Below are 13,345 nucleotides of genomic sequence, written 5' to 3' on the forward strand. Positions count from 1 at the left end.
AGCTTCAGCTTGTAGCAAAGTTCCTCCAGAGGTAAGAAGCAGGATTGAAGACCAGGTGGAGATGAGGCATCAGCCTTATATAGTCTTTTCCAGGTGTAAGAACACCTTTGTTCTTACTGTGGAAAATTACAGCAAAATGGAGTCTGGAGTCACATGGGCCAGTCCCTGCATACTTTGCTGAGTTACAAGGCGTATCTGCCTTCTCTCAATGGGTCCATTGTATAGTGATGGTTCTTAATGGGCCATCAAGCAGGCTAGGCAGAGCTAACACCAGTTTGTCTGGGATGTCACCCAGCAGCATAGCATAAATTTGAAATACAGACAGTATAGAGCCAATATTCATAACTTCAACTACAAAATTGATACACACATATAGACAGCATAATCATAACCAGTAAACCATAACCTTGTCTTAGACACCCCATTTGACCCCCTTTATACAAGATCTGGGTGCCACTACAGGACCTTGGCTTCAACAATGATCTATATGGTCCCAGATTATGTCAATAACATCACACCAGGAGATTCGCCTGCCAGTGTTCTACCCACATCCTCAGGCCTCCAGAGAGGTCTCAAGCCTTCATTCGCTGGATGTTCGACGGGCCCTTGCCTTCTCTGTGGACAGGACTAGGTCCTTGAGGGCCTCTCCCAGGCTACTTGTGTTGCTAACAAAATGAATAAAGGGCCAACCTGTTCCTAATCCATACAGGGGTTGTCTGTGTGTTGCAGGTTGTATTTTAACCTGTTATGACAGAAAGGGGGTGCGTCCCCCCCGCCCCCCAAGGTGATAGCACATTCCACTGGAGCTCAGTCCACATCCAGTATGTTCCCATAGCAGAAATCTGCAGGACTGCGACTGGTCTTCTGCTAGCCCTGTGCCAAGATGTGCCATGTCCCCTGCTTCCAGAGAGGACGCTGCCTTTGGTGATATCGTTCTCCGAACAGTCCTTGACTCACTTCTGTGGCATGCCCTCCTCTCTGAGTTACTGCTCTGGAGTGCCCTGCAGCGGGGCGCCACAGGGACATATGCTCGACGAAGAAGGGACGGTGACTTACCTTACATAACTTGAGTTCTTCGAGATGCTTTGTTCCTATGGGTGCTCCACCTTCCCGGCCTCCTTCCCCTCCACTGCGGATACGTCGCCCCATTTCACTCCTTCAGAGAACAAGGTGTGACTCTGTGCAGGCCTGCCAGCACGACTGCAGTCTCCGCATGCACATCCTGTGGTGCCAGAACATCTCAAAGAACCCAGGTTTCAGAGGGGTAGCCGTGTTAGTCTGTGTTCATCCCTGTTGATATTCACCCCTTCTTGTCCTCTGTTGGGAATGGGCCACATCCACCCTAATTGAATTGGCCTCGTTAGCACTGACCTCCCCCCACTTCGTAAGGCAACTCCCGTCTTTTCATGTGCTGTATATTTATACCTGCCTACATTTTTTCACTTCATGCATCTGATGACGTAAGTTCTAGCCCACGAAAGCTTATGCCCAAATAAATTTGTTAGTCTCTAAGGTGCCAAAAGAACCCAGGGTAAGTCACCTCTCCTTCTTCACACTTAGTCATGCTGTCCTGTCTGTGTCTGTCCCCATTCACCTTATCTATCTATCTATCTATCTATCTATCTATCTATCTATCCCGAGACAGATCCTTCTATCATGTATGAATCCATCTGTCCATCTTACACATCCATCCATCCAGTACCTAGAGCGTTTGACTGTCCAGTCATTGGTTCTCTCTCTAATACAAGTGGTGTTTGTGCTGTTTTTATTAATATGATTGGGTGGGGGTGATTATGGCAGGGAGGAGATGAGCCCAGAGGTGCTGAAAAAGGGGATGGAGGGGAGGAGCCCAGAGGTGCTGAAGAAGGGGAAGGAGGGTAGAGGAGGGAGGGGAGGAGGCCAGAGGTGCTAAAGAAGGGGGTGGAGGGTAGAGGAGGGAGGGGAGGAGGCCAGAGGTGCTAAAGAAGGGGAGGGAGGGTAGAGAAGGGAGGGGATGAGACCAGAGGTGCTGAAGAAGGGGATGGAGGGTAGAGGAAGGAGGGGAGGAGCCCAGAGGTCCTGAATAAGAGAAGGGAGGGTAGAGGAGGGAGGGGAGGAGGCCAGAGGTGCTAAAGAAGGGGATGGAGGGTAGAGGAGGGAGGGGAGGAGGCCAGAGGTGCTAAAGAAGGGGAGGGAGGGTAGAGAAGGGAGGGGATGAGACCAGAGGTGCTGAAGAAGGGGAGGGAGGGTAGAGGAGGGAGGAGAGGAGACCAGAGGTGCTGAAGAAGGGGATGGAGGGTAGAGGAGGGAGGGGAGGAGACCAGAGGTGCTGAAGAAGGGGATGGAGGGTAGAGGAGGGAGGGGAGGAGACCAGAGGTGCTGAAGAAGAGGAGGGAGGGTAGAGGAGGGAGGGGAGGAGACCAGACGTGCTGAAGCAGGGGATGGAGGGTAGAGGAGGGAGGGGAGGAGGCCAGAGGTGCTAAAGAAGGGGGTGGAGGGTAAAGGAGGGAGGGGACGGACCAGAGGTGCTGAAGAAGGGGATGGAGGGTAGAGGAGGGAGGGGAGGAGACCAGAGGTGCTGAAGAAGAGGAGGGAGGGTAGAGGAGGGAGGGGAGGAGCCCAGAGGTGCTGAAGAAGAGGAGGGAGGGTAGAGGAGAGAGGGGAGGAGGCCAGAGGTGCTAAAGAAGGGGAGGGAGGGTAGAGAAGGGAGGGGATGAGACCAGAGGTGCTGAAGAAGGGGAGGGAGGGTAGAGGAGGGAGGAGAGGAGACCAGAGGTGCTGAAGAAGGGGATGGAGGGTAGAGGAGGGAGGGGAGGAGACCAGAGGTGCTGAAGAAGGGGCTGGAGGGTAGAGGAGGAAGGGGAGGAGCCCAGAGGTGCTGAAGAAGGGGATGGAGGGTAGAGGAGGGAGCTGTGGTGGACAGAGGGCAGGAGGCAGTTAGGGTCTCGCATAGTGACTGACGCTTGTGAATGGAAGCCCTTGGAGGGGTGGCTGGGTGGTGGTCCCTGCGCCATCCTGACGCTCTTTCCTGTCTCTGACAGGGTGCAGTACGAGGACGAGCTGCGGGGGGAGAAGATGCTGCCGGCATCCTGCCAGCCACAGCCACAGCCACACTCTGCCCTGGGTCAGTACCTGCAGCATCGTCGCACCGGGCACTTCCTGGCCTTACTAGGAGGAGTGTCCTAGGGGGGCAGTGTCATGGCCTGGGGAAACTCCCAGCTTGCCAGATGGGCATAGGTGGGACCCCATGTTTCACCAAGTGGCTTGGAGGATGGACCCTCTTTTGTCAGAGGGTTGGGAGGGAGGCCCCCCTTTTATTGGGGGGACTCCATAAGGCGTGGAAGGGAGGGGCCCCATTTTATGTGGGGGTGGGACTCCATTTTTCACCAAGGCAGCCGGTGAGCCCCCTTTTATCGGGGAGCAGGGGCTGTCTCTTCATGGCCCTAAGGATGAACTAAGCAATAGAAAGAGAAGCCAACACTGGAATTCCCTGCGGCAGCGAATGCAGATAACCTCCTTCCCTGGGGGTGCCAGTTCTGGGGCAGGGGTCCTTTTCCCAGGGCGCCATGGCCCTCAATGGGAGGGGAAGCAGGAGGCTGAATTTCCTGGGGTGCTGCAGGCCAAGTTCCCCCTCAGCCGGCAGAGACAGGAGGTCGTGGTTCCCAGGAGGGGTCATCCAGGTCTCTATTTTCCCATCCCCAGGTGCAGGCCTCGCTGGGGGCAGGTGCGGCCTGGGTGTAAGGCCGAGGGAAGGCCCGTGCTCCACTCTTTCCCTGTGAGCGAGGGGCGCATCCAGTTCCCTCTGCCTCTCTCGGGGGGTCGCCGGGGAGGGGACTGGCCCAGGGCTGGCTGGGGCATGTGCACAGGACCTCCAAGTGCACTAGAGCTCTGCTTCCCCAGCCCCCGCACTAGTCAGCCCCTTCCCAGCTGGCACCCCCTATGCCTCAGGGCCACAGCAGTGTCCTTCCCGTGGGCTCCCCAAGTGACGCACCCGTTCCCTTCCCCTCAGGCCACAACCGCTCCTTCCGCCTGGAGAAGCGGCAGCGGTGGCTGGACAGGAGGCGGGCAGCCAGTGTCGGCGGATGCCCGGGATTAGAGCTGCAGGTAAATGGCGCTGGGATATCATGTGGCTCATCTGAGGGAGGGGGGAAGGCTAGTCCCCCTCCCACTTTGGGCTGGCCAAGACAACTGTGCACTGGAGGCACCGGGTCCCCCGGGGCCAGCTAGCAGGAGATCCCAGCTTGGCATCTGCCTCGTGCGCTGCGTCCGCCCCAGCCTGGTTGGCCCCTGGGAAGCAGGACGGAGCCTGCGCTCATGGCCTATCCTCAGCAGAGACGCGGCCATGGGGCTGGGGGAAGCTGGGGGTGTCCCAGTGTCCAGCCACAAGCCTCCCGAATGGCTCAGGCGCAAAGACCCCGTCTCCGGCACCCCTGCCCTCTTCCCAATGGCAACTGGAACGGCCCACAGGGCTGGAGCCTCTGCCGGGGCCACTGGTGGCTAGGAGTGGGGATGGGCGTACCAGGGAATGGAGCACTGTGGGGCGGGGGGCGTGCCTTGTTATATCCAGGTAATCACAGCTCCGCTATGTAAGGAGATGAGGCTCTGTAGCCATGCCCCTTCTCTGCCCATTCCCCTGTCCTCTTCCGCCCTGTGCTCCAGAGGAAAGAAGGCCCCTGGGGCTATGGATGGGGGCTGTTGCTAGCCTGGGGGAGTTGGCCATTGACTCTACAGGAGCCCAGTTCAAGTGACTGGGCAGTATCCTGGAGCTCAGAGCTTGGTCCCTGCTCTAGTGCCCAGCCAGGCAGGACTGGCCCTCGGGTTCTGTACCATCGCCAACGATCGCCACCTCTCCTTAAACTAACTGGGGCGCCCGGCTGTTCCCGGAGCCCAGCGGGGAGCAGGGCAGGCGCAGGTAGTGCTGTCCAAGTGCTGAGTCATCGCCCCGGAAGAGGCTGCGCTCTTCCTCCAAAGGGATGCCACCGGGCGGCTAGCGGACGCCACGGCGGGCGAGAGGGATCTGAGCTGCTCTGCAAGCCTGGGGGGTGGCCTTGGGCAATTCCACGGATCAGCCTCCACCTCGCCCACCTGTCGAGGCTGTTGCAGCACGTTCAGTATTGCTCACCCCCCAGGATGTGACTTTTGGCTCCTTCTCCACCCAGCTGCGCAGAGAGGAGGCTGCTGCCCAGGAGCGGGGAGCGGACCTGAGCTCCAAGTGCCAGCTGGATGGTGGCAGTGACATGAACAGGGAGGGAGATGCTGCTGCCTCTACTCCAGCCACCACCTTACTCATCCAGGAGGTAGCAGTGGGGCAGCACCCAGCAGGGGGACTGGCTAGGGTGGGACTGGAGAGACTGTTCCCCGGGGAGCGGTGAAAGGAGGAGAGAGGCCACAGCTCCTGGAGTGGGATGGGGTGAGGCCAGGGGGCGGGGACAGAAGCAGGATGGGACAGGGGGAGTTGCCAGCCCTGAGCCTACGGATCGGAATGGGGTGAAAGCAGAGATCAGTAATGGTGCTGGCACAGCAGTAAGGCAGGCAGAAAGCCAGCTGTGGAATAGACGCAGGAAGGGGGCTGTGGTTTGGGAGTGAGGAGCACCAGCGGAGCTGTGTGTGTGAGGAGCCCAGGGCTGTGATAGCAGGGGCTGTGGGTCGGGATTGCGGGGCACCAGTGGAGCTGGGGGGAGCCCAGGGCTGGGATAGCAGGGACTGTGGGTCGGGATTGCGGGGCACTGGTGGAGCTGGGGGGAGCCCAGGGCTGGGATAGCAGGGGCTGTGGGTCGGGATTGAGGGGCACCGGTGGAGCTGGGGGGAGCCCAGGGCTGGGATAGCGGGGGCTGTGGGTTGGGATTGCGGGGCACTGGTGGAGCTGCGGGGAACCCAGGGCTGGGATAGCGGGGGCTGTGGGTCGGGATTGCGGGGCACCGGTGGAGCTGCGGGGAGCCCAGGGCTGGGATAGCGGGGGCTGTGTGTCGGGATTGAGGGGCACCGGCGGAGCTGGGGGGAGCCCAGGGCTGGGATAGCGGGGGCTGTGTGTCGGGATTGAGGGGCACCGGCGGAGCTGGGGGGAGCCCAGGGCTGGGATAGCAGGGGCTGTGGGTCGGGATTGTGGGGCACCAGCGAAGCTGCATACGGGGAATTTGCCGAGCGTCTGCTCACACTTTGCTGTAGGCCCGGTTCGCTCCCGCGTGTGAACGTTCCCAGCTCCACGGGTTTGTGCTAAGCTCAGAAGCGCAGGCATCAGCTGCACAGAGCCCAGAGGTCGTTTCTCCACAGCCTGAGCAGCCAGGTTGTCCTGATCCCTTTCTTCTGCTGCAGGCTCTGCTCTCCAGGGGCCTGGGCGCTCTGGCCCACGACCCATCCTTTGTGACGGCCATGAGAGTCGAGGTGGCTGCCACCTGCCAGCTGGAGATGGTGCTGATGGAAGAGGCTGTGGCCGAGCTGCTGAGGGGAAGGGAAAGCCCAGAGGGAGCAGAGGCCGGTTCCACCCACTGACACACTTTGGCCACGTCCCTGCATAGCTCCCCTGGGCCTGGCATGCCTGGCTCCCAGAGGCCATCTCCAGCCTCTGCCTGTGAGACGCTGCCGGGGATCCCCCTCGCCAACGGTGCGAGCCGGGAGGTGCTGCCTGTTTGTGGGCTTTGAGAGGGTTACCGTGGAAACACAGCGCCATCTCCTCCCACGCACAGCCTTGACTGGTTGCTCTCTGCCCCGGGCCAGGCAGATGGGAGCCAGAGAAGGACTCGCCGGGCTGTTTGGGAAGGAGCGGTGAGGGCCTGAACTCCGGGGGCATTTCCTACAGGGGTGTCTGGTGCTGTGTGGGCAAGGTGCGCCCCCTGCCCTCTCAAGAGCTGTAACGTGTGCGCCGGACGGGTCATTAAATCCCTGGCACTGCGATCGCGCTGCTCCGCTCTGTCCTTCAGTGCTCTGGTCTTCGATCAGAGGGGGGCCAGCGGAGACCCTTGGGGGCCTGCTTTCCAGCAGTGCTGAGCACCCGCAGCTCCAGCCAACGCCAGCGGGACTCGTGGGTGCCCGTCCCTCTGAACACCAGCCCCCCAGGTGTCTCCAGTCAGGCCTGCCGAATGAGCGGCCACTTTCCAACTGTGGGGCTGAACATACATAGCCAGAGCCGGCCCTTGCCATCTAGACAAGGCACCTGCTACAGATGGGGAACGAGGCCCAGCGAGGGGAAGGGGAGATTCTCACTATTTATCTCACTCCCTGTGACTGCCGGGAGGCCTCGCCTCTCATTGTCACATGAGCCTTTGCAAACCAACGCCGGGGTGACTGGCCGAAGGTCACAGGGGGAGTCTGTGGCCAACGTGGGAACTGACCCCACATCTGAGTCCCGGCCAGAGCCTTAACCACGAGCCCACCCTTCCTCTGACACGGCATCCCTTCCTCTGTCCCAGGAGCCACGGCCTGGGCCTGCCCTTGGCTTGGACCCTGAGCTGGGAGGGGCAGCTTGCCCCGTGGTGATTTATTATTGCTATTACCCTAGTGCCTAGGAGCCCCCAGCGTGATGCTCGGGGCTGTGCCGGCACTGGACAGAAAGAAGGTCCGTGCCCTAAGGGGCCGGCTCACCACATAAGCCCTGGGTCAATCTCCCGTGTCGCATTGTCTTCGCCTAGGACAGGTGGCATTTCCGGATGCTGAGTAAAATCACATGTGTGTTTTGTTCTAATTAGCCCAATAAAGAGGAGATTTGGTGCCTTTTGTGGTAAATTTCCCAGGCTGGGTTCAAAGGTAGGGCTGCCTCACTCTGTTTCAAAGCAGGAATAAGTGCTCTGGGTGAAATCTAGCTCAGATACAGCGCCCGTTCTTACTGTGTGGGGGTGGAAATTAACAATCAGAACAACTTTCTGAGTGGGGTGGATTCTGCTGCATCTGGATGGCTCCTTCCAAAAACCACAAGGCAGGGGCTTGAGGCAGGAACAACGGGTTGAAATTCTCCAGCCTGGGTTAAACAGAAGGTCAGACGAGGGGAGCGCAGGGGTCCCTGCTGGTGTAAATCAGCATCGTGCCATTGCTGTCAATGGACCTGGGCCAGCTGAGGATGTGGCTTCTCTGTGATTAGCTGATAATCCAGCCCCGTTCCTTCTCCGGCGACGAACCGGAGCCAAATTCATTCGTACCAGGAAAGGAACCCGATAGGGCTTGAAAGTTGTGGAGGGAGCAGATGTGCTGGGGTCGGGATTTGTAGCGAACGGCTGATCTGCTGAATTCGTCCTCTCCCTCGCTGTGCAAACTTGCCCAAGGAGCCCGATGCTGGGGACTGGGCTCTTGGGAGAATCTGGCCTGCCATGGCTTCCAGGGGTCCGTGCTGTCCTGCCAGCGTGGCATGATCTGGGACAAGGCCAGAGACACCCCACCCCAGCCAAGACAGCATTGCCCAGCCAGTGCTGCCAGGACGGCACTTCTGTCATGGTGAGCGGTGGGGGTGGCTGCACGGCACCCCCTGCTGGACAGTGCTTCTCCTCCCCTCTGCCCCCCGGGCTGCACGCTCTGGTTTGAAGCAGTGTGAGCCCATTGCTAGCCCAGTCCCTGGCTCCTCCCCGGCTAATCTAGATTAAAATGCAGAGAAATTATGGGTCCCGTGGGACGCGCTGAATCAATAGAGCCCGTCTGCTCTCAGCCATGGTGTTTATTTGTTAACTTAATAAACGGGAAGTGGCTGTCACAGGGACCATCTGCGGCCAAGCCCTGGCGAGTGACAGCAGGGGGTCCCCCTGGGGGGGGGCGGGGGAGGGGAAAGGAGCCAGGCAGTCAGCGGCTCTCTGGGGGTGGAGAGCTGGGGAGTTGGCAGGGAAATTAAGCCTGTGCTCAGACGGAACTCAGGGCTCTTCCCCCAGAAGTCAGGGGGCATCCCTGGGGGTTTAAGGAGTGGCTGGCCCCCCCGCGAAGTGTTTAATCAGACACACGCTGTAGGAACTGAGCATTGTCTAGAGGTTGGAACAGGGGACCGTGAGTCAGGCCTCCTGGAGTCTGTTCCCAGCTCTGGCACACTGTGTGCCCATGGGCAAATCACTCGCCCTGCTCCGTGCCTCAGTTTCCCTCTCTGTAATGTGGGGATAATGGTACCCATCTGCCTCGCGGGGGAGTTGTGAAACTTCATTAATCAAGATCCAGCCAGAGATCTTAAGGGTGTGTGGCTGAGGTGGGGGGAAATTGAGGCACAGCAAAAGGAAGTGACTTGCCCCGGGTCACACAAGGGAGTCAGTGTCAGAGCTGGGGACAGAATCCATGCCTCCTGGTCCCCAGTTCTGTGCCTGAGCCACACTGCTACTGTCAATAAGGAATGAGATCTATAATAATCCAGTGTATCATTATGCTTATCCTTCCTCTCTCCGCTCTGTAAATCTGAAGTCCTGGGCAGTGGCGGATTAGCTACTGGGCTAATGGGTCCCATGCCCATGGGCCTTGGCAATTGGGGGGGCCCCCACGCCCTGATCCCATTTCCCTGGCAGGAGCACCAGGAGTGCAGGGGGTTGGGACTAGAGGCAGAAGAGATGCTCTGACCCAGGGCCCCACAAAATCTTAATCTGCCTCTGGTCCTGGCTGCAGGCTACTGAGAAAAGCTTGCATGGGGATGAGGCTCCAGTGGCTTTTTCACTCCTTAGTTTTGGGATGAGCCATTTGGATCAAGGCCACTTGGCCGGATAATTATGACTTCCTGGAGAGAGGCCAACAGGCCTAGGAATGATTAGCTGGGGCGCTGGCTCCTGTCTTCATACAAGACAGCCTGGGGACACAGAACAGGGAAGCTAGAGCCCATGTTTTGACCAGTAGGGCAGAGTCCCCCTTGGGGACTCAGCTGCTCTTTAAATCAGTGAGCGCTTGTCCCAGCTGACACTGTGAGCCTCTTTCTTAGAGAGAGGGGAGGGGAGGGAATATCTTTAGTTGGCCCAACTCCTGCAGGTGAGAGAGAGGAGCGTTTGAGCTACACAGAGCTCTTCTACAGGTCCTGGTGTCTCTCACCAACAGAAGTTGGTCCAATCAAAGATATTCCTTCCCGCACCTTGTCTGTCTCATCGCCCGGGACCAACACTGCTAGGACAACACTGCAGATTCTTTCCCAGGTGTCCGACTGCTGGGTCTTGCCCACATGTTCAGGGTCTAACTGGTCACTATATTTGGAGGTCAGGACGGAATTTCCCCCCAGGTCAGATTGGCAGAGACCCTGGGGGGTTTTCGCCTCCTTGTGCAGCATGGGGCACGGGTCACTTGCAGGTTTAAACTAGTGTCAGTGGTGGATTCTCTGTAACGTGGAGTCCTTAAACCCTGATTTGAGGACGTCAGTAACTCAGCTGGAGGTGGTCAGACTAGCTGAATGATGATGGTCCCTTCTGGCCTTAAAGTCCGTGAGTCTGTGTGCTGACCCGCGCCCAGGCAAGGGGACCTAGGGAGGCTGGGGCCATTAGAGCAGGGTAGAAAGAGTAACATGAAGGTGGAACAGAGCGAATGGGATTCCTGGGGACCTGAGCAAAATAGGCTTCATCAAACAATGGGGGCCCCTTAATCTGCTTGCGCTGTATGTTTAATGGGGGCTGGGGGGGAGGCGCTGGGTTGCCAGCAAACGCGGGAGCTCTGTGCAGCAAGAGCCGGCCAGGACTATGACGCTCCCGGCTGGCCAAACTGGAGCCCCCTCCCTGCCGTAAAGAGCCCAAACGCTGCAGCTCATCTGGGGCTGGAGCATCGCCTGGTGCCAAGGAAACAAGTGGTTAACCTCAGACTCCACAAGCCTGAGCCCATTGTCCCAGGCTCTGAGACTTACTGTCATGGGGGGAGGGGGGTTCAGTGTAGATGTACCCCTAGGTGAAATACAAATATTAATGGCCTCAATCGCTTTGTGCCTCAGTTTCCCCACCTGACCTACCCATGGGGAGTGAGGTAAACTAGCCCATGTTTGTGGATGGGGCATCTGGGATGTAATTCAGACGTATCCTCATTAAAGGGGGCTGGTTGTCCAACTCCAAGTCTTACCCCTCCCTTTTGCTCAGGAGTTAACCCAGAAATTGGGGAGAGGCAGGTCCCAGGGGGCAGGAAACCAGTTCCGAGAGCTTCAGGCCAGAAGGGACCACGGTGACCAGCCAGCCTGGCCTCCTGCATCACCCTGGATGGAGACTGTCTCCCAGTGATTCCTGCATCCAGCCCATGACTCCTGGCAGAGTTGGGGCCTGCTTCTGAGCCCGTCCCAGCTGATCCCCGTGCAAGATTCCAAGTGATGGTGAACACACCCCGCCCTGGTGCATTGTTCCACTGGCTAAGGGCCTTTTACCGGTGAAAAAGGGCCTCTTATGTTTAGCCTGAATGTCTCCAGCTTCAGCTTCCAGCCACCGAGTCTCCCCTTGGCTCACCCCATAGCACGAGCTTTGCAGGATACCCGCGACCTGCTGATCTCATTCCAGCTGACTCCCAGGAACAGCTCTCTCTGTGCAGCCAGACCCCCTCCTTCCACCACCGGACAGGCTGTTCCCACTTCCTGCCCCACAATGGGGCTTTGTCAGGGCCTCCCAGCGCCTCACTGGACTCATGTGACCAAGGGGATCAGCCTAGTCCCAGGGACATCAAAGCGCTGGCTCTGCGCCTAGGTGTCCCGTGCCCTGGGGCCTGGCTGCGGTTCAGTGGGGGAGGTGGGCGATGGGTGGCTCAGGGGGTTGCTGAGTGCCTGGGATCAGCTCTTGGTTCAGGCCCAGCTCAAGTCTAAGCCGACACTAGGGTTACCATACGTCCTCTTTTTCCCGGACATGTCCGGCTTTTCGGCACTCAAACCCCCGTCCGGGGGGAATTGCCAAAAAGCCGAACATGTCCGGGAAAATGGCGGTTCTGCTCCTCTCCTGACTCTTCGGCTCTGTTTAAGAGCTGAGCTCCCCGAGCGCTACCGGCTTCGGGCAGCCCCCTTGCCTCCGGACCCCAGCTGCCGGCCGGGCACTTCCCCTCCCGGGCTCCGGCGGTGCAGGGTCCGGAGGCATGGGGGCTGCCCGAAGCCGGTAGCACTGGGGCAGCTCGGCTCTTAAACAGCGCCGAAGAGTCGGGAGGAGCAGAGCCTCCAGCCGTGGCGGCTCTGCTCCTCCCCGACTCTGTTTAAGAGCCGGGCTGCCCGAGCGCTACCGGCTTCGGGCAGCCCCCATGCCTCCGGACCCCAGCCGCCTGCTGGGCACTTCCCCTCCCGGGCTCCGGCGGCGCAGGGTCTGGAGGCACGGGGGGCTGCCCGAAGCCGGTAACGCTCGGGCAGCCCGGCTCTTAAACAGAGTCGGGGAGGAGCAGAGCCGCCGCGGCTGGAAGCTTTGCTCCTCCCCGACTCTTCGGCTCTGTTTAAGAGCCGAGCTGCCCGAGCGCTACCGGCTTCGGGCAGCCCCCATGCCTCCGGACCCTGCGCTGCCGGAGCCCGGGAGGGGAAGTGCCCAGCTGGGGGCGCAGGGTCCGGAGGCAAGGGGGCTGCCCGAAGCCCAAGCGCTACCGGCTTCACAGTTTGCCGGGCAGCCTCCAGACCCTGCGCCCCCGGCTGGGCGCTTCCCCTCCCGGGCTCCAGCTGTGCTGGGGAAGCGCCGGCCGGGGGCGCAGGGTCTGGGGGCTGCCCAGCAAACCGTGAAGCCGGTAGCGCTGGGGCAGCCCTTTCCGTGTGGCTGGGAGTGGGAGGGAGGAGGGGCGGAGTTAGGGTGGGGAGGGGCGGAGTTGGGGCGGGGCTGGGGGTGGGGAAATGGGCGGGGCCAGGACCCGTGGGGGTCCTCTTTTTTTATTTGCTGGATATGGTAACCCTAGCTGACACTCACCTAACGGTGCCAACCGCCCAGCACTGCTGTGTCCCTCGGGGCAGGGGAGAGACCGAGCTGGCCTGTCATGGATACACAGGAGACCCTCCACTGAGGCTGCTGGACACAGCCAGACCCAGTGGTTTTCTCTGGTGTCTCTTCCTGCGTCCTGGCCTGGATGCCGCAGCGACGGCAGGCTGCTGCTGGCTAAACGACTCCAGCCCTGTCAGGGAGGCAAAGGGGAAGAGCTCTGAGGGGGTCTCAAGAGATTGGGTCATTGTGAGGGGCCTGGGTTGGAAATGGGCCCAGAAATCAAACCCACCCCAAGCCCAGCAGGAGGCGACGGCTGGGGCCGTGTGAAACGCGCTACACAAGTGCAGGTTGGATTCTCCTCCCAGAGACGTGATGGAGAAACTGACTCCCAGCTAACATTTTCCAGGCAAGGGATCCTGCAAATGAGGCCAAACCATGTCTGCACTGCAGGGGCATTAAAAGCTATGCTGCATGGGCCCTTGTGCTTTGTAGCATGGCCCCAGCCGGCGTGGCAGGAGCTCTCTTGTGCTAACAGAGACACTGCAGACGCTCTGCCCTTGGTTGGCGAGCCTCGATCATCCGGACAT

The 13,345-nt window shown here is 59.6% G+C and overlaps 1 protein-coding gene across 2 annotated transcripts in view; it reads left to right on the forward strand.

Annotated features, from left to right (window-relative positions):
* Positions 1-7,686, forward strand: part of CACNA1S (calcium voltage-gated channel subunit alpha1 S) — a 98,640-nt gene extending 90,954 nt beyond the window's left edge. For both annotated transcript variants that reach the window (XM_054026421.1, XM_054026422.1), the window contains 4 exons: positions 3,021-3,103; positions 3,989-4,083; positions 5,139-5,276; positions 6,292-7,686. In XM_054026421.1, the coding sequence (XP_053882396.1) occupies positions 3,021-3,103; positions 3,989-4,083; positions 5,139-5,276; positions 6,292-6,468 (493 nt within the window). In that variant the 3' untranslated portion in view covers positions 6,469-7,686. The remainder of the gene's footprint in view (positions 1-3,020; positions 3,104-3,988; positions 4,084-5,138; positions 5,277-6,291) is intronic.
* The last annotated feature ends 5,659 nt before the right edge of the window (positions 7,687-13,345 follow it).

The sequence above is a fragment of the Malaclemys terrapin genome, chromosome 4 (genome assembly GCF_027887155.1).
Source record: "Malaclemys terrapin pileata isolate rMalTer1 chromosome 4, rMalTer1.hap1, whole genome shotgun sequence".
NCBI lineage: Eukaryota > Metazoa > Chordata > Testudines > Emydidae > Malaclemys > Malaclemys terrapin.